Genomic DNA, 22,915 nt, shown 5'->3' with positions numbered 1-22,915 from the left:
GGCTGGTCATCGAGCACAATAAACTGGCCTATCTTTTCTGTTATAGCTAATGCCTTTTTGCCGTCCCGTGGGAGTTGGTCACGCTTTGCAAATGTTTCGGACAGCGTTGGTTGTCTGAGGGAGCCAGCGGTTTGTTTCTTCGACTCCGTGGTCTTGCGAAAATCCTCCTGTTTTTTGTGATGCTGCTTCAAATGCGCGATGAGGTTGGTCGTATTAAACTTCCCCTGATCTGTGCCACCACGGGAAACTTGCGCATGACAAGTTTTGCACTCAGCTGCTATGTCTTTTTCAGACTTTAACGAAAAGTACTGCCACACAGCCAACATCACTCCTACTTCTTGCCACTTTGTTAGCACACGCTGTTGTTGTGATCACGTGGGCTCTGCATGCTGGATCCAGGTGCTGCAGGATAGAAGTGCTGGAGCGCACTGAAGTGCTGGAGCGGACTACTGGAATGGACTGCTTGTATCAGAGTGCTAATATCGGAGATTTTAGATCCAGCCCGATAAAGTCCGATCCTCGTTTTTTGGCTGATATCGGACCAATATCTGATATCAATATCGGATCGGGACACCCCTAGCCACCATTACCAATAAGTCTGCTAAAACCTGGACTGTACGACAGAGCCAGGGCCCTCCTGTCCAACGATGAGCCAGAAGAAGAAGTCAAGCCCCACCCGGCCTACTGCAGAGTCCTCACCAGCAGGTACATCAGTCACGTCGGCCGCCCCAGTACTCTCCCCATCACTCACCTGGACTGGAATGAAATATAGAAGAGACAACGGACACAGAGACAAGACCATAAGTCCATACACGTTCGTCATTCAGGCCCCGATGGTGGAAGTCCCTGATGGTCAAGGAGCAGGACAATCAGTTTACAGGCTGTGGACTAGAGTTGGGTATGGGCTGGGTTTTATCCGCTTAAACAGTTCTCAAATCGGAACTTAAAAAAAAAAAAAAAACGCACACACTTTGTCAAAAAGCAATACCCTTTTATTTCCAGGGCCAAATTGAATACAATATTAACTTAAATCTTTAAAAAATATAAATACAAGTAATATAAGGTAATAATAAACTCAGTGTACTGAGTGGAAGTATTGGACATAGCACACGTTGTCACACACGCTGTTGAATGGCAACGGTGTTTGCTAGCCTACTTGATACGCAAGATTTGCGGTTGGCATTAAATTACTAGACTTAGACTTAAACTACTAGACTACTGCTTACGTCGGAACTGGTGACTTATTGGTACCGCATTTCGGTACCCAACCCTACTGTGGACACGGAGGGAAGCAGCCGCTCGCGTGATGGCTATTTCAGAAGATGGCGAGGAATTTGCAACTCCATTCAGAGAATTTGAGACAGTTCCGCCCGAGCACAGAGGAAATACAGACACAGGGACGGGGATCCACCAGCCAGTCAACTCCAAGACACATGAGCACGCAAAACACACACACACAGCAATGAAGAGCAGCTTACATCACAACTGATACATACAGCTATTGCATGCTTAGAGAGCAAACAGGCTCCAAACCCAATTGCTTCCAGTTAATTAAGAATTGGCAGCATTTGCAACTGAACACAGACACAATTCAGATTGCGTGACAGCAGACACTTTGCATTGCCCAACGTGTCAGAAGGACACGATGAAAAGTTTGAAAAGAAACTCTACTGCAGGCAAGGTAGAGAGAAGGAGAAAGTGTATGTGAGCAGATGTGCAGCAGCAGTGAAACTAAGTGATGAGCGAAAAAGACATTTTGACATATAGGGAAGTCTTCTACACACGTCACCAGCAAAGCCACAGTCAGATAAATGGCGTGACAGTGGCTTTTGGATGAAAAAGAATGTCATTAATAAGTAACTGGAAATATACTCAACTCATGCACTCATCAATCATAAACTCAAACACTGGCTCACAATTCACTGGTTTGTAATCTTGTTAGTGTCATGTCTTAACATTGTATTGTCTTGTCTTAACATTGTGATTTTATTGTTGTTGTTGTGTTCTAAGAGTGTGAAACCTTGTTACTGTTGTTGTCTGAAAAGGCTGTTTTTGTGAAGATGTTTTTATATTTGTTTTTATCTGTATGTGTTATCTGTTTTGCACTATATTGTTAGATTTCTGTCTTAACACTTTGTGTTTTATGTTCCTACTCAGGGACTACAGTAGAGTTCTCATCGGGCCTGAAAATTAAGACCTGACCCGACCCGGGCCCGACTGGGCCAGCCCGAGGCCCGACCCGACCCGACTAATTAGCCAAACTTTAGGCCCGGCAGCCCGATAAAGCCCGAAAAAAAAAAAAATCGCCAAATTCGCCATTATTTAGCAGCGCCGGTGGCTCAAATTCTAGTAGCAGTGAGAGAACGGACATAATAGTTGGCGAAAGGCAGCTTCAAATGTTCAGTTGTTCATAAAACATAAAAGTAGGCTATTACAGTTTTTCTCTATTGGTTTGGCTCATTTCTTGAAACTGAAATTACATTCTCAAAACTTCAAGTTAATTTGGCAAAACAGTCTTACAGTTCAGCACAACACCATAGCTCACTTGCAAAAGCTCATATCTCTCCCAAAACTGTTCACTCATGCTTCAAAACTAAATTCCTTTCCCATATAAATAGTCAGTGCCCCCAAAATGAGAAAGATCCTTCTCAATTGCTTTGGCTCATTTCTTGAAACAGACCAGACGTTCTCAACACGCTTGGTGCTTTTGCCAAAATAACCTGGATGGTTCAGCATAACACCATGGTTCACCTGCAAAAGCTCATATCTCTCCCAAAACAGCTCACTCATGTGTCAAAATGAAGTTTCCTTCTCATATCAATAGTCAGTGCCCCTAAAATGCATCGTCCCTTTGGCATTGTGTAAGCACTGCAAGTCAAAATGTTTAGATGTTTTGTCACTATGGCAGAGGACCATTGAAATATCCCTCATGTCCACCTCTCAGTCTTAGCCCAGTCCTTCACTGACAGTGGTTACTGTTCTATTTTTTTTGTCTAGCTAATAGAATACAATTGTGTATAAAACTGAAAAAAAAAAAAAAAAAAAAAAAAAAAAAAAAAAAGGATTTTACGGTAAGAGTAGCCTCCAAGGTTTGACATCACACATTGCACTCATACTGCCAAGGAAATTGTAACCATCACAGTTTTTTTTTTTCCAATCGCTTTACCTCCTCTGTCAACTCAGAAACCCTGGTATCAAAACAGTAAATCCATCGGCCTAATGAGAGGCGCTCTTCCCAAAATAACACATTTTGTTTGCAAAAGGCTCTTACCATGACAAAACATTTCAAACATGCAGCAAAAGCACATTTTGTCACCGCCCAATACAACTTACAGTCAGGTGAGTGAATCCAGCCACTCACTCACTTCATACTCAACACCAAAATGCAACACACCCTTTTCAGTCTGAGCAGGTTCCACTTTACTTTTTCCTGTGTGGATTGCAGTCATATTTTTTTTGGGTAATTTCCATAGTTACATATTGTAAAGCAACTAGCAAAAGCCAATATTTCCCTCAAACAACTCAACTTCTGCCCAAATGAGTAGATTCCTTCAGTCAGCTCTACTGTACTGTAACACAGCTGACAGCAGAATACAAAATACAGCTATCAGTTTGAGCAAGGTTCTCCTGTGAACTGCACATTCAAATGTGAAGTTACAGTAAAGAACTGCATCCAAACTCAAAAAGACTTTGAGGTGAAATTTTACTGTATTGATGGAAAAACTGAAATACTATAATTTACATACAGTATTACACAGAAAAACTCAAAGGAGTTGAAAAAAAAAATACAGAATACAATTTATAGGCCCCTTTTCTGTAGGTGCATTCTGATTGATTGGTGAATGGTGATTTGTGGAAAGGGCAGTGATGCAGGTGCACTAGTGAGTTCACAGCGATGCAGCTCATTTCTATCAGCTGTGAGCAGATGTTTTGCTTTTGACTACCACAGTGAAGTCAATGGAGTCAGGGCCATGGAAATGACACATGTGAGAAGTGTTGTGCAAAAGAACGTGAAAAATGTGTGAATCCAATGAAAAGGTATGAACACATTTACAAAAGAAAACTTCTGCTGTGGTTTGGAGGTGAAGATGACGACAAAGTGGATCCCAGTTTCATTATACTGGAAAAAGCGAATGAAAAAACTTTAAACAATTTATCAAATGTTCCAAGAGATTCATATATGGTATTATTCATGGTATTATGTTCTTGACTAATTTTGACAATTGAACAGACTATTGTGCATGTGATGACTTATACAATGAAATGATGCTGACATGTTTTGGAGAGAACAACCATTAGACTGAGAACCCAACAGTCAGTTTAGATCGACAAGATCTATTCACTTGGAAATTGTGCTAACTGTAGGCTAACTGTAGGCTAACTGTACTAAATCATTTGCAAAGATGTACTGAGACATTGAGACATGTACTAAGACATTTGCAATTTTATGAAATAAATGAGAAGTTCCAGTATGTTTTGAACAATTGCTAAGAGGTTTGGAGTTTTGTCCATGTTATTTTGAGAATGTCATTTCAGTTTCAAGAAATGAGCCAAACCAATGGAGAAAAACTGTAATTTCTCCATTCTCTACTTCTCTGTTGTAAAGTGTCTTTGATTTATGACTCTGCCGAGCAGTGGCGGTGTTGCCGCCCTAGGCGAAATTACTGGCTTGCGCCCTTTCATGTTACTACTCTCAGTCTCTCCACCAGTTACATAAAAATGAAACGTCATAATCAATAACAGAACACATAATTATATTTTTTTATTAAAAAAAAGAAAAAAATCCCCCACAGAACCTGAAGCCCGACCCGACCTGCCCAATTCACGTAAATTTTATTCGGGCAGAATATGAGAACTCTAGACTACAGATGTAAATTAGCTAGTAGCTAATTCTGGTATGGCTGAGAGCTATGCACTGTTCCTGTCAATAAATAAATAAATAAATAAATAAATAGATAGATAGATAGATAGATAGGAAGCAGTTAGTCCAAAGAGGTAGGGCTGGATCGCACCTTTGATCTGGTTCCTGTTATGCCTTTAACATCTGATTCATCACAATTGGAAGGCATCCCAAAACATCTATGGGCAACAAAACCTGATCTGGAAAAAATCAAACCAGTTTTTGACTGTCTGGTGAAGACAGGAATAGCCTAATTGTTTTGTTGGAAAATTCCACTTGGTGCTCACCAATTCTTCATTTTAAGAAAATTAGAGAAAAAGCTCATCCCTCTGAGTGGCATTTTGTGCAAGATTTACAAGTAGTAAAAGCTGCAATAAACGCACAAGCACCCAAGGTGCCAAACCAACCCAACATTTTTGTAGTGACTGACTTGGCAAATGCATTTTTCAGCATCAAAGTACATCCCGATAATCAGTTTTGATTTGCCTTCTCATTTGAAGGGAAAAGCTGGACATGGACTCGTTGTCCACAGGGATATCCACAGTTTTCAACTTTTGGTCTCCAGGGACTTGTTAGGTCACTCAGATTAGACTTTGCTGGTTCCTCATTCCTTTTCTGTTATTCTCTTGCAACAGAAAACAACAAACCTGTCAGCAGCCAGGTTACTAACATACCACACTTTATTAAATGAAAACGCCTCATGTCACAGCAATAAATACTGCCAGTCTTCTCCCCGCAGCAACAATTGTGAAACTCATGACGCTGCCACCATTGCGCAGGTGTCTTCGCCCAGACCAGTTTTGCAGGAGCAGTCAGGACACTTTGCAATTTTCTCTGCCCAGGCCGCTGAGTTGGTGGCACCGACAGAGGCCTGCAAATTGGTGGCACGAAAAACTGTCACCATTTACACTGACTCCAGATACGCTTATGGTGGGGGGAGGGGTGGGGGGTGGGAGGGGTGCATGATTTTGGCACACAGAAAAGTCTTGAATGCCTCAGGAAAACCAACTGGCCACTGTACACTGGTGTCAGCGTTGCTAGAAGCGATCCAATTCATAAAAGTGGCAGTATGCAAGTGTTTGAGCCTGGAGGAAGTCTCATTCTTAGCTCTCCCTGCTCTAAAAACTTTGTTATGACCAACCCTTCATTTTTCTTGAATCAACTGTTTTGCTTTTTCCTTTCTCAGAAGAACACCACAGTGGATTTTGTCAGTATTGCAGTGAAATTTCAAAGCTCTGTAGGGGACCCACTTTTTAAATTTGATGATTTTACTGCAAAATAAATGTGTACTTGTTTCAAATAATTGTTACATTATATACCTCAGGGTTGTTGTGTACCCATGGAAATGAAAACAAGTTATCTAATTAATATGTACCACTGTTGATTACCGACATAATAATGACACAAAATCAAATAATTTAGAGACAATTTTGTCATTATTGGAAGTTGGATGTTATTAATACCATCAATTTAACAAAGACAAAAAGTCTTTCTGAGGAGCTCAAACCGGTTGCAATCAGCTTTTGCATAACCTGTTCTGGAAACTTCCCTTACTTGTTTTGTTGATACACCTCTTCAGTGCCATCCTGCCTATCATGCCATCCTTTGCCACAGAGTGAATGGATCTCCCCTCGGACACTTGCCTTGCTGCTTTTTTTTAGACCATCCAAAGAAGGTGAGCCACTATTTGTCTTTTTTGTACTGCCTTAGCATCTTGATCTCATCTGTAGAAAATCAGAAAATAAATGTACAGGTTACTCTGTACTTATGTAGCCCACAGGGGCTCAAATCCTAAATTATGCTGAGTTCATAACTTACTTTATTAATCTCCAAGGGGAAATTTAAAATGTCACAAGCAGCAGCAAGGAAAAAGAAATACATGACAATGGAGAGAAAAACAACACAAACACACAATCATGGGACACAAACACAATCATGGGACACTGTCTTGAATTAACATGTAATAACATCCAAAACCAAAACTTACCTATTTTGATCAAGATACAAGGCTGATATCTTTAGTGAGTAATTTACTTGGCAACAAAAAAATATTTTTTTTGGCTTGGTTCGCTTACCGCTCTCTCCACGTTTGAGTCCAAGATGGATTCCATAATGTGAACTTTACCTCCTTAATTTTACAGTTAGATGATTACTTTTGTTTATGGTAACCCAGACAAGGCTACAGGCTTGTAGCGATCCCCCGCAATAGAAACTACAAGTGTGCCGCCCCATTCAGCAATACTATCGCTGAGCAGGCTCCTGTCAATCATGGACAATCCACTGCATCCACTGCACAGCACCATCACCAGGCAGAGGAGCAGCTTCAGTGACAGGCTGCTGTCACTGTCCTGCTCCACCGACAGACTGAGGAAATCATTCCTCCCCCACGCCATGCGGCTTTTTAACTCCACCCGGAGGAAATAACTCATTATACACTTACTGCAATACTGCAATACTTTTTTTTTTTTGCACATTGCTTTTTGCACACTGGGTTGGGTACTCAGATCTTATTCTGTTGTACTTAGATCTTATTCTTTATTTTATTTTATTTTATTATATTTTTTTATCTTTTTTATTTTATTTAATCTGTAATCTGTGGATACTGCTGAAAAACTGCGAATTTCCTGCGGGATGAATAAAGTATCTATCTATCTATCTATCTATCTATCTATCTATCTATCTATCTATCTATCTATCTATCTATCTAACTATTGGGTCCTATATCAATCAGAAGTAGATACTAGCTCGTTTGAAATCAGCTCATTTCTTGACTCTCTGGATGTCCCAAAACTTGCCCCAGATGCTCAGTCATGCCTAGAACAGCCATTGTTGCCTGAGGAAATAGTGAATGCCATCAAGTTGTCTCAAACAGGAGGGGCACCAGGCCTGGACAGATTCCCTATGGAGTTCTATAGGGAATTCTCTTCGAAACTCGTACCTGTCCTAAAATCAGTGTACGATGAATCACTGGCTAATGGAAAACTACCACGAACACATAACCAGGCAACAATTTCAGTATTTTTTAAAAAAGGATCCTGAACAGTGAAGCTCATACAGGCCAATCAGTCTTCTGTGCTGCGACTATAAAATTTTAACTAAAGCCTTGGCACAGCGTTTAGACCCTATTATTCCCACCATTATTAACGAGGACCAAACAGGCTTTATTCCTGGACGCCAATCATTCTTTAATATGAGACGGTTTAATGTGATGTTTTCCCCACATTCAACAGTACAACCCGACGTTATTCTAAGCCTTGACACCGAAAAGGCGTTCGACAGAGTCGAATGGACCTGGATCTTTTCGCAGCTTTAGAAAAGTTTGGATTGGGGCCCGTTTTCTGCAGGTGGATCAAAGTTCTTTACTCAACACCCATGGCTGCAGTCAGAACAAATGGCCTGATTTCCGATTATTTTCCACTTAACAGAGGTACAAGGCAGGGTTGTTGTCTGTCACCCTTCCTGTTCGACATTGCAATTGAACTGCTAGCGATTGCTATTAGAGTTCTCATATTCTGCCCGAATCCGACCCGACCCGACCCGACCCGACATTCGGTCGGGTCGGGCCTAAAATTTACGTGAATTGGGCGGGTCGGATCGGGCTTCGGGCTCTGTGGGGGATTTTTTTTTTAAATAAAAAAATAGAATTATGGAGTTCTGTTATTGATTATGACGTTTCATTTTTATGTGACTGGTGGAGAGAGTGAGAGACTGGATTGGATTTGGAGGCTAAACTTTCAGTGACAGACAGACAACCAGCTGTGCGAGCGCAGCGCAAACAAGTGAGAGAGAGTTGCAGCAGTATCCCGCTGTGCTGGCAGACTCGGCAGCAGGGACGGTTTTTGCTATGGGCAGTGCAGCTGCCCAGGGCGCAATCCACTTGGGGGCGCATGAGAAAAAAAAAATCGCCAGTTTTCTAGACTACCATATTGACCAGCACATGCCGCGGCACCATCAGTCGGCATCAGGCTGGCCGGCCGCGGCACCGTCCGATACCGCGCCCACCCGGTCAAGTCTGCCGGATCTGACAGGTGAGCTGCCTGATGCCGGCTGGTGCCGCGGCCGGCTCGCCTGATGTCGACTGATGGTGCCGCCTGGTGCCGACTGATGGTGCCCCGGTGCCGCGGCCGACTGGCGCTGCTAAATAATGGCGAATTTGGCGATTTTTTTTTTTTTTTCGGGCTTTATCGGGCTGTTGGGCCTGTTCGGCTAATTAGTCGGGTCGGGTAGGGCCTCGGGCTGGCCCAGTTCGGGACGGGTCTTAATTTTCAGGCCCGATGAGAACTCTAAATGCTATTAGATCAGATGGCAGGATTAAGAGTATTTCAAGGGGTGAAACAAATCACAATACTTTGCTAAACACAGATGACCTGCTTTTATTAATCAGATCCAATAGAGAGCATACCACACCTTCTCCAGCTGCTGCAAGTATTTGGTAGTATGTCAGGTTATAAAGTTAACTTATCAAAATCCTTAGTATTTCCATTGAATTATCTGGTGAGACAGGTCAATTATGAACATCTGCCCTTTAAAATCAAAAACAACAGATTTACTTACTTGGGAATAGAAATCGCAGGTTCAATTAAGGCTATTTTTCAATAACTACAGGTCTATTTTAAATCGTACCAAAACTGATTTAGATAGGTGGTCAAAACTTCCATTCTCCCTTACAGGACAGATAAATACAGTGAAGATGACCGTAATGCCCAGGTTTCTTTATTTATTCCAAATGATTCCTATTTTTCTTCCAAATCTTATTTTGCACATTTGGATCACCTTATATCTTCTTTCATATGGAATAAAAAACCTGCATGCATAAAGAAGGCAAGCCTGGAGAGAAGCTGAGGGTGGTCTGGGTCCCCCTAAAGAATTACTGCATTCAGTCCTTGATGTGAATACATTCAATAAGTGACCACTATCAAAAATCAATTCTCAATAGCTGTTCTCATACATGGGATAAAGCTAAGGCAGCATGGGAGGGAGACCTTGGAAAAACTCTACCTGAGGATTCCTGGAAAAATACCATACAGCATATACACACCTTTGTATCCGACATGACTTAATCCAATTCAAAGTAGTACATAGATTGCAACACTCTAATGATAGACTATCTAAATTATCCCCTAATGTTGCACCAGACTGTCCTAGATAATAAATATTCCCGTTTCCTTTGGGACACATGTTTTGGTCATGTCCGTCTTTGCAAAATTTCTGGTCTTCAATCTTTCAATTGCTTTCGGCGATATCTGGCAAAACACCTGACCCTTTAACAGCCATCTTTGGGATAGCTGGGGTGAGTTGGAGTTGTCCCGCCTCCACAGAAATCCAATTGCTTATGCATCGCTGCATACCCGCCACCTGATATTGTTGAACTGGAAGGGAAAGAATCCTCCTGCCTATATCCATTGGATTAGGGAGGTGATGCTGGGACTAGATTTTAAAAAAAGTTAGGTATACAGTATGTGGGTTGGAGGATAAATATGACAAAACTTGGTCACGGTTCATAACTCACATTAGGGACCTGCCTTTTACCTGATCCCTCATTGTCTCTCTTTGGCTGCTGATTCAGATTTCTAGATTCTCGAATTATGGATGTCAGATTTCATTTTTTTTTTTTCAAAAGGTCCAAAAAAAACACAATAATCAAAACAGATTTGCTTGAGTACTTCGGCTTATTTTTCAATCTATGTTATCACATGCATACTACTGCTCATTCATTGGTAGCTGAATTGTTAGGTCTATTTGATAAGTAATTCACATTTTTAAATAATAATGATTTAACATATTGTTAAATCAGTCAAATCAGTCTGCACATTAATGCAAGCGGCCTTAAATTTACATAATAAAAAGGTTCTGTATTTTGACTACAAATGTCATGCATTCTGATTCCTTCACTTCATTAGAATCATGAGTGCCACCTCTTTGCATCATTTTGTGTTTCAATGTAAACCTGTATTAATACTAGGGTGTGTCCAGTATTCGTTTCTCATGACAGTAAAATAGGTAATTCTAAGTTAATTTACTGCAGTAATTCTTCTCTAAATCATTAGAAAATGTGGTTAACACCCAGTCGTACATGAAAAAGAAAATACCGTCATATACCGTGAAACCGATATAATTTTGAAAAATACCGTGATATACATTTTTGGTCATACTGCCCAGCACTAGTTTGTAGATATTTATTTTCGTCTTGAGGCACTAATGTGTTTGGATAGTGTATATTGTTACAAATTGGAGGGACATTTATGCCTTCATCTATGTGTATCTATGTGAGTGCCTATTTGTTACCTTTTGACATTTGTACGTTTGGTTTTGTGGGTACCTAGATATGTTAGAGATACCTAGATATGTGGGGGATGCCACCTGGAGGGGGTGGGGGGTTTACAACTTCTGTAAGAAATGCTTTCATATTGTCAATACATTTGATATGAAAAATGATAAATAAAGTTGTAAAAAAAAAAAGAAAAACTATATACTTACTGAAGTGATAATACTTGAACATGTCTCCTAAATCAAAGTTTAAACATTTTATTGCAAACCTTCTTTCATAATCAAAGAGAGATATTTAGAAGCAGCTCAAACTGAGGACACCCTGGCAAGTGATGTGATCAAATTAGTTCTAACAAAGGCACGACTGTGGATTTATACTCCACATGCTGAAATAAAAAATTGGATTCTGGGGCTTTCACAGTTTGTTATGAGGTTCAACATGTACAGCTTTAGGTAGATCTTACCTAGAACAGACGAGCTATATGACAGACAGCAATATAAAATGATCACCTCTCATCACTCCAATACTGTTTGAATACAACAGCAGAACCCAGTTCACCACCAGACCCAATGCAGCCAGCAAGCAAAGGCGAGGTGAAGCTGATGACAGATGAAGAGGATCAGGGTCGTGCACGATCAGCAGAGTCTCAGGAAAGAGAACAATGGGCCAGCAAAAGAGAATTCATTTTGGCCATTGCTGGAACAATCGTTGATCTGGGTAATGTGTGGAGGTTTCCCTATCTGTGCTACAAAAATGGAGGTGGTGAGTGCGTAAAAGATAAAGTTTCACTCTTATAACTGAAAGTACTCAGAAGAAGTGCATGAATTATATTCAAATTTAGATTTCATTTCAGTATTACTACAGTAACGATATTTATTACAAATGTAATGTGTGTTACATAAATTTGCCTCCTTTTTCTACAAAATTTTTCACATTAGGAGTTTTCTTGGTCCCGTATGTCCTGTTCCTGTTTACCTGTGGAATCCCCCTTTTCTTTTTGGAGGTGTCTATGGGACAGTTAACCAGTCAGGGTGGAGTCACATCTTGGAGGAAAATATGTCCTGCCTTTCAAGGTACTCCTAGTTCAGCATATAACACAGTACATGCAGTACTTTCACACTGTAAATGGTAATATTTCACATATCTGCAGATAATGACACGTTTTTGCCGATAGGTATAGGCTACGGTAGTCAAGTGATCCTGCTCTACAATGTCATGTATTACATCGTCATACTGGCTTGGGCCTTCCTCTATCTCCTCTTTTCCTTCAACACCGAGCTTCCTTGGGCCAACTGTAACAACACCTGGAACACAGGTACACACACCTGTCACGTCATTTCAGGTTTCTATTACTGACGTTTTGGAAGCCAAATTTTGAAATGATAAGTAATTTGCACTTGCTTTTCTATGTCTTTTCTTGTCTTTCACTTTGAAGGGTTATTTCTGTCCAACTAAAGGCTGTAATAAAATAAAAAAAAAAAATCATTAGGTTAGACAGGTGCATATGTGAGGATCCAGAGGAAAGTACAGTGGCCATGGATTTGAGTGTCTTAGGACATTTTTTTAATCCTCACAAAACAAATGAGAGCTCTTGAGGTAATCAGGTCAGAACACGTTTAACCACCCTCTCCTTTGTAAGTGACACATAAATTGTACAGTGCCAAAATTCTCACTTGTTATTCTTACTCTCCCACGATAAGAGAACTGCATTGATTTAGGTCAGAATCACACAGCAAATGGACAGATTTTGGGGAATGCAACATCTTCGGTTCAGGAATTCTGGCAGTACGTATTCACATTTACATAATCAGTGATGGGATTGTTTTACACAACTGAGAAGCACAATTTCCTTAAACTACATTGATATTTATATTTTTAGAAGAAGGATCTTGGGCTTGTCTGGAGGAATCGAGGAGATGGGTAGTATGCGCTGGGATCTGGCTGGGTTTCTTCTGCTAAGCTGGATTATCTGTTTCTTCTGTGTCTGGAAAGGAGTCAAGTCTTCAGGGAAGGTGAGTTCATACGTTACCCTTGTTACCCTTACCCAGTTCTCTCTTTTTTCCTTTTGGATTATGCAATATCTGATCTAAATAATTGGTCATAGTGGTTGCAACTTAAAGGTAGGCTGCAGTATAATGCTATCACCATTAAGATGCACATTTGCCGCAGTGTTAATTGAGTTTATTTGTAAATAATGTGTAATTGCACAGCATGTTTAAAACTGCCTGTTAAAAATGCAGCATTGTATTGTATGCGTCATAACATTCTCCCATTTATACATTGGAGTGATAATCTGTAATGATAATCTGTAATGAAACTTGACCTCCCCTCTTGTAATTGTTGTATTTTGGTGGTTCTCTCTCTCAGGTCGTCTATGTCACAGCTACTTTTCCCTTTGTGATGATAATAGTGTTGCTGATTCGAGGTCTGACGTTACCAGGAGCCTCAGATGGCGTTCGATTTTACCTCTTTCCTAATCCAGGCCGCCTCACAGATCCTCAGGTGGGATTAAAGACTGAACAATACATTGTTCCACTTAACACTAACATTTCAGCCGTATTGTATAGTTGTGCCTACTGTTTGTAGACACTTTCCTATATAGGCGAGTAACTGTTCTGAGGCCTGATTTACAGGTAGGTCAATAAGTATGTGGACAGTGACACAATATTTAGGGGTCCAAGCCCGACTGGGCTGGGAGTCACGCTTCGCGAGTGCAGTGTTGCTTCCAGTACCAGTGGTGCTGGGAACCCTGAATCATTTGTTTGTTTGTTTTTTTATTTTTAACACCAAATTTGGTAGCGTAGTGACACATAGGACGCTGAAGGTTTGTACAAAATTTGCCGCTAGGTGGTGCTGTTATGCTCATTTATTTGTATCTTGAGAACACTTGGTGCCATTTACACGAAACTCAGGGCGATACTTTCCCATACCTTAATGAGATTGTCAGCCAGTTTTGGCGCAAATTGGCCACTCTACAGTGCTTCTTCCACAAAAAAATAACTATTTTTAAAATTGTCCATGACAACAACCACTTATGCTCCATTCGGCCGTTGGCGGCCACAGCTGACATGCTGTTTTTCATAGGATGTAATGGACTCAGTTTTGAAGCCACAGTAAAAGGACAGTCATCATATGAAACTAGACAATCAATGTCACAATGGTGCCACGTATAACATGCTTAGTCTTCAACAAGTGGGCTAAAAATAGCTTCAAAGTGAGGCTAAATTGTGGTCTATACATCCCTATTTAAAATGGCCTATTTTGTGGTGGAATCACAGCTGCATCAGACTTTGTCGCTCCTCAATGCTGTTATCCCTGCTTGTTCAATTCATTTTAATTCACTTCAAAAAACTTAATTAATCCTTCTAGGGTCAAATTGTATGGAGCAGCATGCACATAAAATATCTAAGTAAAACATAGTGACATACAGACATTAATAAATTATACATAAGAGCTAAGTATGAAATAAATACTAGTGTTAAGCAGATTGATACATTAATTGACTGAATCTATACATATTAAGTATCAGTCTAATAACAGAATAAATCTGGCTCAATCTGGTAAAAATATAAAAGTTTGTAAAAAAAAAAAAAAAAAAAAAAAAAAAAAACACTGCAAAAGCAACTCAGGAGTTCCTGAAAGCAAACAAGTGCAATATTCTTAAATGACCAAGTCAGTCTTCAGACCTCAACCCAACTGAGCTGCTTTTCACCTGCTGAAGACCAAACTGAAGACAGAAAGACCCACAAACCAACAGCAGCTGAAGGAGCTGCAGGAAAGACTTGGCAGAGCATCTCAAGGGAGGAAACTCAGAATTTGGTGATATTGTCCAAAGGTCAATGCCATATTTTTGTTCAACTCCTTAAATTAAAGCTGAAAGTCTGGACTTCAATCACGTCTTGATTGCTCCATTTAAAATCCACTGAAATTTTAGGTTGCTTTTTTTTTTTTTTTTTTTTTTTGTCGTTTGGTTAGGAACCACTAAAGCAGAGTAATCATAAACGTAATGCATGACTAGTAAAATGTAAACGGGGAGATAAAAAAAAAAAAAAAGATAAAACAACTAAAATGTTTCATTGTTTGTTTTAAGGTGTGGATGGATGCTGGGAGCCAGATATTTTTCTCCTATTGTGTGTGCTTAGGGTGTTTGCAGTGTCTGGGAAGCTACAACAAATACCACAACAACTGCTACAGGTAAGCAAAAGAAATATTTTTCTGTACTGTCTAATTACCTCCCTCTTGTTCACATGACTCAGGATACACAGTCATCTTTCTCACTTACAGAGACTCATTTGCCCTGTGCCTGCTGAACAGTTTAACCAGCTTTGTGGCTGGCTTTGCAGTCTTCTCTGTTCTTGGCTTCATGGCGAATGAGTTGGGTGTCGACGTCTCAGCAGTGGCTGAATCAGGTATTTGCGATGCAACACAATTACATACATGATCTGTTATTTTTTTATACATGCTGGGTTTTTTTTTTTTGGGGGGGGGGGGGGGGGGGGGGGGGGGGGGTTGTCAAAATGAAGCAGCTCTCCATGTTAAATGGCTCTGAGCATTTCATTAATGTTGGAGCTGAAAGCTGCATCACCTATGGGGCCTTGGCTAACACTCTGCATCTGGCATGGATTACTTTCAGGCCCTGGCCTGGTGTTTATCACCTACCCTCGGGCAGTAGCCATGATGCCTGTTCCCCAGCTCTGGGCTGTGTTCTTCTTTATTATGATCGTCCTCCTTGGACTGGACACTCAGGTGGGTGGTTAGCATTAAATTGTGTAAATACATCCTAATAGGATGTAAGCCACATCAGCATCCTCATCCTCCTGGACCTCTCTGCAGCCTTCGACACAATCTCCCACTCCATCCTCCTGGACTGCCTATCCAATAACCTCGGTATCACCGGCACAGCACTTACGTGGTTTCACTCATATCTATCCAACCGGACGCAGCTTGTCACCATCAGAGATCCATCAGAGATCTCCTCTTCCATGTTGACGGCTGCTCCATCTCTCCATCTCCCGAGGTCCGTAACCTGGGAGTCATCTTCGACTCCACCCTCTCATTTCAGGCCCACATCAAATCCGTCACCAAGTCCGCTTTCTACCACCTAAAAAACATCTCCCGTCTCCGGCCCTCACTCTCTCACTCCGCGGCTGATACCCTCATAAATGCCTACATCACCTCCAGTCTGGATTATTGCAATGGAGTCCTGTTCGGGGCTTCCAGCACAGCCCTGGACAGACTCCAGTACATTCAAAATTCAGCTGCCAGAGTTCTGACTCATACCAATCCCTGGCAGCACATCACCCCCACCCTCATCTATCTCCACTGGCTCCTGGTCAAGTCCCGCATTTGCTACAAACTCCTCCTTCTGACGTACAAATCCCTCCACTCCCTTGCCCCCCAATACCTGTCTGACCTCCTTCACCAACACAGACCTGACCTAGGCCTCCTCTCCACTGCCCGTACCAAGTTACGGACCTTTGGTGACAGGGCCTTTAGCGTGGCTGCCCCACCTTCTGGAACTCTCTCCCCCTTGAGGTCCAAAACGCTCCAACACTGGACATCTTCAAATGAGCCCTCAAGACACACCTTTTCACCCTAGCATTCCCCCAGTAACCAGTTCGGTTCACCCCCTTTTTTCTTTTCTTTTTTTCTCTCCCCTCCCACCCGACCTTGTGAAGCGACCTTAGGTTTAAAAAAGGCGCTATATAAAACTCAGCTATGATGATGATGATGATGATTATTATTATTATTATTATCATTATTATTGTTATTAAGCTTGAGGAGCATTATGTTTGATGCTCTTTAGTTATTTTTCTTTTGATGAGTAATGGAGGAAACAAAACTTTGTCCCCACAGTTTGTGTTTCTAGAAGGCATTGTCACAGGCATATCAGACATGTATCCCTCCGTCTTCTTGAGTGGTTCTCGACGTAAACTACTTCTGCTGGCCATAAGTGTCGGATGCTTCTTTGTTGGACTGTTGATGGTCACTGAGGTAAGTCAGTTTCTTTCTTTATCATGTGTAGTCTAAAGTAAGAATGAAGCCCTAGATGCATTTATATCTCTTGGTCTGTCTGTAAGTTTCTTCCTCTCTCTCACTCTTGCAGGGTGGACTCTATATATTTCAGCTGTTTGACTACTACGCTTGCAGTGGAATGCCACTAATGTTTTTTGCTATTTTGGAACCTGTTTGTTTGGGATGGGTGTATGGTGAGTTACAGGATGCTGCTCTTCAACACACACACACACAAGTGAGCTTCAACAGCTGACTATGAATATCTGTCTCCAAGGTGCCGATCACTATTACGATAATATTCAGGACATGCTTGGCTACCGCCCTTGGCCCTATATGAAATATTGTTGGAAGTACATCACACCAGCTGTCTGCACAGTAAGTAAATATGAAGACTTCTCTAAGCCTGCGGACAATGGAGAGATAATGGGGTAAAATGAGTGGGCTGTGCATCTGTAAATAAATGTATATTGACCCAGAATTACACAATTAATTTGGCTCTGATTGTCATCTTCTACTGCTAAAAGAAAACCTGTTTTTCATTCATGTTTTCTGTCTCTTTGTTTCACTCAGGGCATATTGCTGATCTCCCTGATCAAGTTCACCCCTCTGAAATACAACAACACCTACCAATACCCCTGGTGGGGCTACGCCATCGGGATATTCCTTACTTTGTCCTCAATTCTTCTGGTTCCTCTGTGGTTTCTCTACAGTTTGACTGTAACCCCAGGGACCCTGAGACAGGTAGTCTGCATACTGAACAGCTTTCACATGTTAGCTTTGAGCACCACAAGTGGGTTCTGACCAGCTCTTGGATGTGATGGGAAACAATAACATTTTAATTAACTATGTGTATTCATGCCATGTTGCTGCTTAAATTGATTTGCGTCATATGTATTACATTTCATTTTAGGTTTATGGAAAAATTACTTGAAACTTTACTTGGAAACAGAAATTGTTGTCATGTCCCTTTTCATTTGACTCTGTTTAGCCAGTTCTGGGCTCAGAGTCAGTTCTTGGAGGTGGCCCAAGATATTCTTGCAGGTGGAATATCTCCCTTTTTAGACCATCTATGCTGTGTTTTCTACCCTGATACTGCCCAGAGGGATAAAAGTGGCATGAGCGACAGGTTTCATGGGGCCCATATTGTGTTTCATATAATGCAGTATGGATTGCTGTAGTGGAGAGTTAATGGGATCTTTTCTTTCCCTCCTCCTTCCAGAGACTCAGAGTGTTATGCACTCCAGCAGAGGAGCTGGGCGGCTCGTCGGCAAAGAGGACGGTCGACTCTGAGGCACGTCACTCCTTCACAAAGAGTGAAGCGTTCCCCTTGAACACGACTGAAGAACCCACACATGCTGTTTCTGACGGTTATTGTTTAGAATGAAAACAAGAGCGCTGAGATATCGTGAGAAAGATGTTGGTGCATCAGACAGGCTGTCATAAACATGGAAATTATTTTGTGAATTATTTTGTTAATTTGTTTTACCAACATGAATAAATAAAATAAATAAATCACCTCAGGGGCATTGTGTATTACACAAAAAACACATTGATAGTAAAAAAAAAAAAAAAAAGTGTCTTGAGATGATTTTAACATATTTAGGGCAGATAGAGCCGGCAGAGCAGGTGGTGTTGCAATCTTTGTGAAATCATCTTTTCCTGTTCTTGTGCTGGCTTCAATCTCTATCCCCAAATATTTTGAATTTCTCTCTCTAAAAGTTGATCTGGGCGATAATACATTTATAAATGTAGCTGGTGTCTATAGGACACCTCCCGCAGCAGCCCTTGATAAATTGAGTGAATTAATTGCACCACTAGCTGATTGTGAGACGGACATTTTTGGTGACTTGAACCTGAACTGGCTTTCAACGGCTTCTAATAGTCTCAAAGAACTGTTTTTGTTTTGTTTGTTTTTTTTATTTTAACTTCATCCTACACATCCCAATCTGAAGGATCCTGCTTAATCTAGTTTAATTGATCTCATTTTAACTAACAGACCAGAGAAATACCGTTCCTCTGGTGTTTTAGATTTTGGTGTAAATGACCATTGCCCAATTGTCTGAGTCATAAATGTGAAACAGTTACCCACAAACTCACATAAAGTGGTCAGAGGAAGCTTGAGAAATTTTAATGGCCCGGCTTTCTTACATGACCTTTACGAAAGTCCAGTAGCTGTGTGTGTTAAATTTGGCAACATTCAGTTAACTTTTCTCCGCATCACAAAGGGGGGTTCCTCAAGGTTCAGTCCTTGGACCAGACTTATTTACCATATATATAAATAACATTGCCTCTTCCTTGCACAACTGTAAAATTACCATCTTTATGCTGATGACACAATCATTTACTCCTTTGCAGACTCTCCTCAAGCTGCCACTCAAACTCGTCAGTTAGCCTTTAACCAACTCCAGAATCAGCTTCTAGATCTGAAATTGGTACTGAACTGTACTAAGACTAAATGGATGCTCTTTTCAAATGCTAGAAATATTGATTATGGTAGTCTTGAAATTCGTTCTGGTGCTGATGACAAACTTTCTTTTAAAGTCCATATTGACATGCTTTCAACACAGCTGAGAAAGAAATTAGGTTTTCTTTTTAGAAACAAATCATGCTTCCCTTATTTTACGAGGAAAAGAATTGTTGAGACAGTCTTTCTCTCAGTATTAGATTATAGAGATGTTGTTTATGGTCGGGCAACCACAACAGCTCTCAAACCCGTATACACAGTGTTCCACTCAGCACTCCGCTTCATAACTGGGGACAAGTACGACACACACCACTGCTTACTGTACCAGAAAACTAGGCTCCCTGGCCTAGAAACCAGAAGGGATCAGCACTTGTATTTATTAATTTACAAAGCCATTTTAAATAAGCTCTCCTCTTATCTGTCATCCATGCTTCATTGGGGAGAGATGACACTACTCATTTTACCCGCTCCCAAACAAAGCTCACCTTGGATATTCCTCCGATTTATACTGAACTGGGTAGATCTGCTTTCTGGTACTACGCCGCGTATCTTTGGAACATGCTTCTGAAAAAACTCAAGTTATCCACATTAATTCCACTCAGTCAGTTCCGTCGACTGATGGCAAGTTCTGCAGATATCAACTGTATTTGTTTTTAGCTTCTGTTATTCCTATAACCTTCAAGTCTTGTTGCTGTCTTGATAATACTGTTTTTATTTTTGTTTGGGATTTACTCTGTGACTTTAATTTGTATCTGGTTTTGTTTATATTGTTGTATTGCACCTCGGCACCACTGAAAATGAGGCTTGCCCTCAATGTGCCTCCCGTGGTTTTATATAAATAAATGAATGAATGAATAAAAGATCATTATTGTTTCATGCTTTAATTCACATCAATGCTTTTTCTGTCGTCTGTAAAGAGTGAAACACAGAATATAGCCTATTGTTTTCTGTTCCATGGTATTCATCACACAAACACCACTGAAACAGAGCTGCTATAACATAAAAGGTTGAGCGAAAACATGCAAGAGTTTTAGAAAAAAAAAAAAAACAGCTTAAATTTATTTATGTTCACTCTGGGATTGAATGTGTTTTGGCATGTGCAATCTCTAAGTGACACAACCTCAACTCTGCCCTGAAGAAATTTAAAGAAAGGCAAAGAAGTGTAAATTAAATCGACTGAAATGACGGACAAAACTCATGAATCAACATCGGAGTGAACACATTAAAAGGTCCAGATATGTGTTGCCACTTAGTTTGCATAAATGAAGATGCCAGTGGAGGTATATACATATACATGCTCTCTCTCTCTCCAAGGTAAGAGCTGAACAGTTACAGAGGCTCTCCTAGGCTTTTCATGTGTATGTGGCGACATCTAGTGACGGAAACTGCTAACAGCAACTAAACCCTCTCAGCCCCTGCAGCCAAACAGAGGAAACCCTGTGTGACTGTGGCAGCTGGACTCCTCAAAGTCCTGTCATTTAGTTCATCTGTAACCCTGCAAAATAAAAGTCCAAACTACAAATTTTGGCTTTTGTGCTCGTGACCAGGATGAAACTTGGTCTTGAAGGTGTCTTCCCTCCATGTTTTGACTTTTCTGGTTTAATCAGGATGTTGCTGTGTGTGACAAGGATTTTTAAAGGAATACTCCCAATGTTTTGGGCAACACACAGCTTATATTTATTTATGCTCACTCTAGGATTGAATGTGTGTTGGCATGATTCAATTAAGAAGTGTCGTTTCAATGTATATCATATATTAACATGCAGTGAGATTCGTGGCTGGGCAGGCAGGATCAGCCAGAGCTTGAATCGCATAGTACATGTATACAAAAATATATATGAAGTAGAACTCAATATTAAAACCACTGCAAAGTCAGAGAGAGAGAGAGAGAGAGAGAGAGAGAGAGAGAGAGAGAGAGAGAGAGAAGCTTTTGAATCTCCCTGTTAGCTCTTACGTTTTCGTGATATGGAGCCTGAGCTGCTCCTCCAGCGCTGTGTCTGTGTCTGTCCGGCTCTTCCCAGAGGTGTTCAGGTGGATCTGAGAGCGGATGTGGGCTGTAGTGGTTTGGTGCTCCAGCAAAGCCTCGGCAGGCTGTGCGGGTCTCAGTCCGCCTCTCTCAGCCAGACGGTGCCGCGACCCGCCGAGAAAAGGAGACTCGAAAGCAACAACCTGCTAGCTTGACTACATCCACACAACCTGCTCTTTCTTTTTGTACCATTCCGTTTGAAAACTCCTCACAATTTTTGTCCCATCCTTTGGATTAAATCCTTGAGGTCGGGTGTCGGTTTCCCAGTTAATATTACGTTTTTTCCTCAAATATCAAGTTAGAAAGTCTTTTCATGGGAAAGCTCCATCTTCGTTGCTAACCAAAAGCACTGCGCTTGACAACAGCATCGCTAGACCTTGTGGGGCGTTCATGGCCTGTCGGGATTCCCACATTCCCAACTCGGGAAGCCCACCCACAGAGGCAGAGAAGGGCTGTGCCTAAATGATGCCCATTGAAGACAGCGGACTTTACAAAGCTGTCATCTCCGCATTTGGAGAAAGGGATGAGGTTTTTGACAGCAGTAAATCTACATATTTCACAAAAGGCTCACTTAGTGGTTTTGCAAAGGATTAACCACTCTATTCTTGTACCACTCTGCAGTGAAGTCCCTCTCTCTTTGGCCAAATGATCTAGCAGTCTCCATTTGCCTATAATTAGCTGTGCAGCTTTACCCGTCTCCATGTCCCGACACAAAGTATTCTCATGAAACGGTTCGTATGATATCATACGAAAAGTTATGCACAAATTTTCGTGCATATTCCTACGAATTTCCAGCAGCGCGAGCGATCAGCGCGCATGCGCGAGCCCCGAAGCGAGAGCCTTAAGAAAAATGGCGGACATTCCTTTTTTTCTCAGTAGTGGGGCGGCTTAGCTCAATATATCACAACAATCGTTCATTTTGTGATAAAAGCACCAAATTTGGTAGATGTGTTGGTGGATATATTTCAAACAAATCTGGATATTGGGCCATCACAAAACCGCCCCTAGTAGCCATAGCAGGCATTTGATTTGTTAAAATGAATAAAAATATAAAAATGATTCATTAAAATATTTTAAAAATGTAAATACTCATTAAATTAAGGAAAAATACAGTTATACATACTCAGTATCTCAAACACTTTCTGCCCCCACCACCACAACCACCACTGCAAGCCAGCTAGCCAACAAGCTAGCTAGCATATAGTCAGGACCGAAAATTGAAAAAGCCCCTTAGGAAACAAC

General features: G+C 41.1%; 1 protein-coding gene across 1 annotated transcript; it reads left to right on the top strand.

Annotated features, from left to right (window-relative positions):
- Positions 1-11,897: 11,897 nt before the first annotated feature.
- On the top strand, positions 11,898-21,828 carry LOC115377002 (sodium- and chloride-dependent GABA transporter 2-like). Its single transcript, XM_030076855.1, has 15 exons — positions 11,898-11,930; positions 12,107-12,241; positions 12,343-12,483; positions 12,869-12,953; positions 13,048-13,180; positions 13,536-13,670; positions 15,259-15,362; positions 15,453-15,577; positions 15,802-15,914; positions 17,025-17,162; positions 17,275-17,377; positions 17,458-17,558; positions 17,754-17,924; positions 18,403-18,474; positions 21,679-21,828. Exons 2-15 carry the CDS (start codon positions 12,178-12,180, stop codon positions 21,826-21,828), a joined length of 1,635 nt encoding a protein of 544 aa, XP_029932715.1. The 5' UTR covers positions 11,898-11,930; positions 12,107-12,177.
- The last annotated feature ends 1,087 nt before the right edge of the window (positions 21,829-22,915 follow it).

The sequence above is a fragment of the Myripristis murdjan genome, chromosome 18 (genome assembly GCF_902150065.1).
Source record: "Myripristis murdjan chromosome 18, fMyrMur1.1, whole genome shotgun sequence".
NCBI classification, from domain to species: domain Eukaryota; kingdom Metazoa; phylum Chordata; class Actinopteri; order Holocentriformes; family Holocentridae; genus Myripristis; species Myripristis murdjan.
Note: the sequence above shows the minus strand (reverse complement) of the source record. Positions and strands in the feature narration are given on the sequence as shown.

What these genes read in the sequence shown, in the direction of transcription:
- LOC115377002 (XM_030076855.1), top strand. Translation starts at nt 12,178, where the DNA reads ATGGGACAGTTAACCAGTCAGGGTGGAGTCACATCTTGGAGGAAAATA. An exon ending in TCCTTGGACTGGACACTCAG is followed by an intron (nt 15,915 to 17,024) that starts GTGGGTGGTTAG and finishes TTGTCCCCACAG; the next exon opens with TTTGTGTTTCTAGAAGGCAT. An exon ending in GACTGTTGATGGTCACTGAG is followed by an intron (nt 17,163 to 17,274) that starts GTAAGTCAGTTT and finishes TCACTCTTGCAG; the next exon opens with GGTGGACTCTATATATTTCA.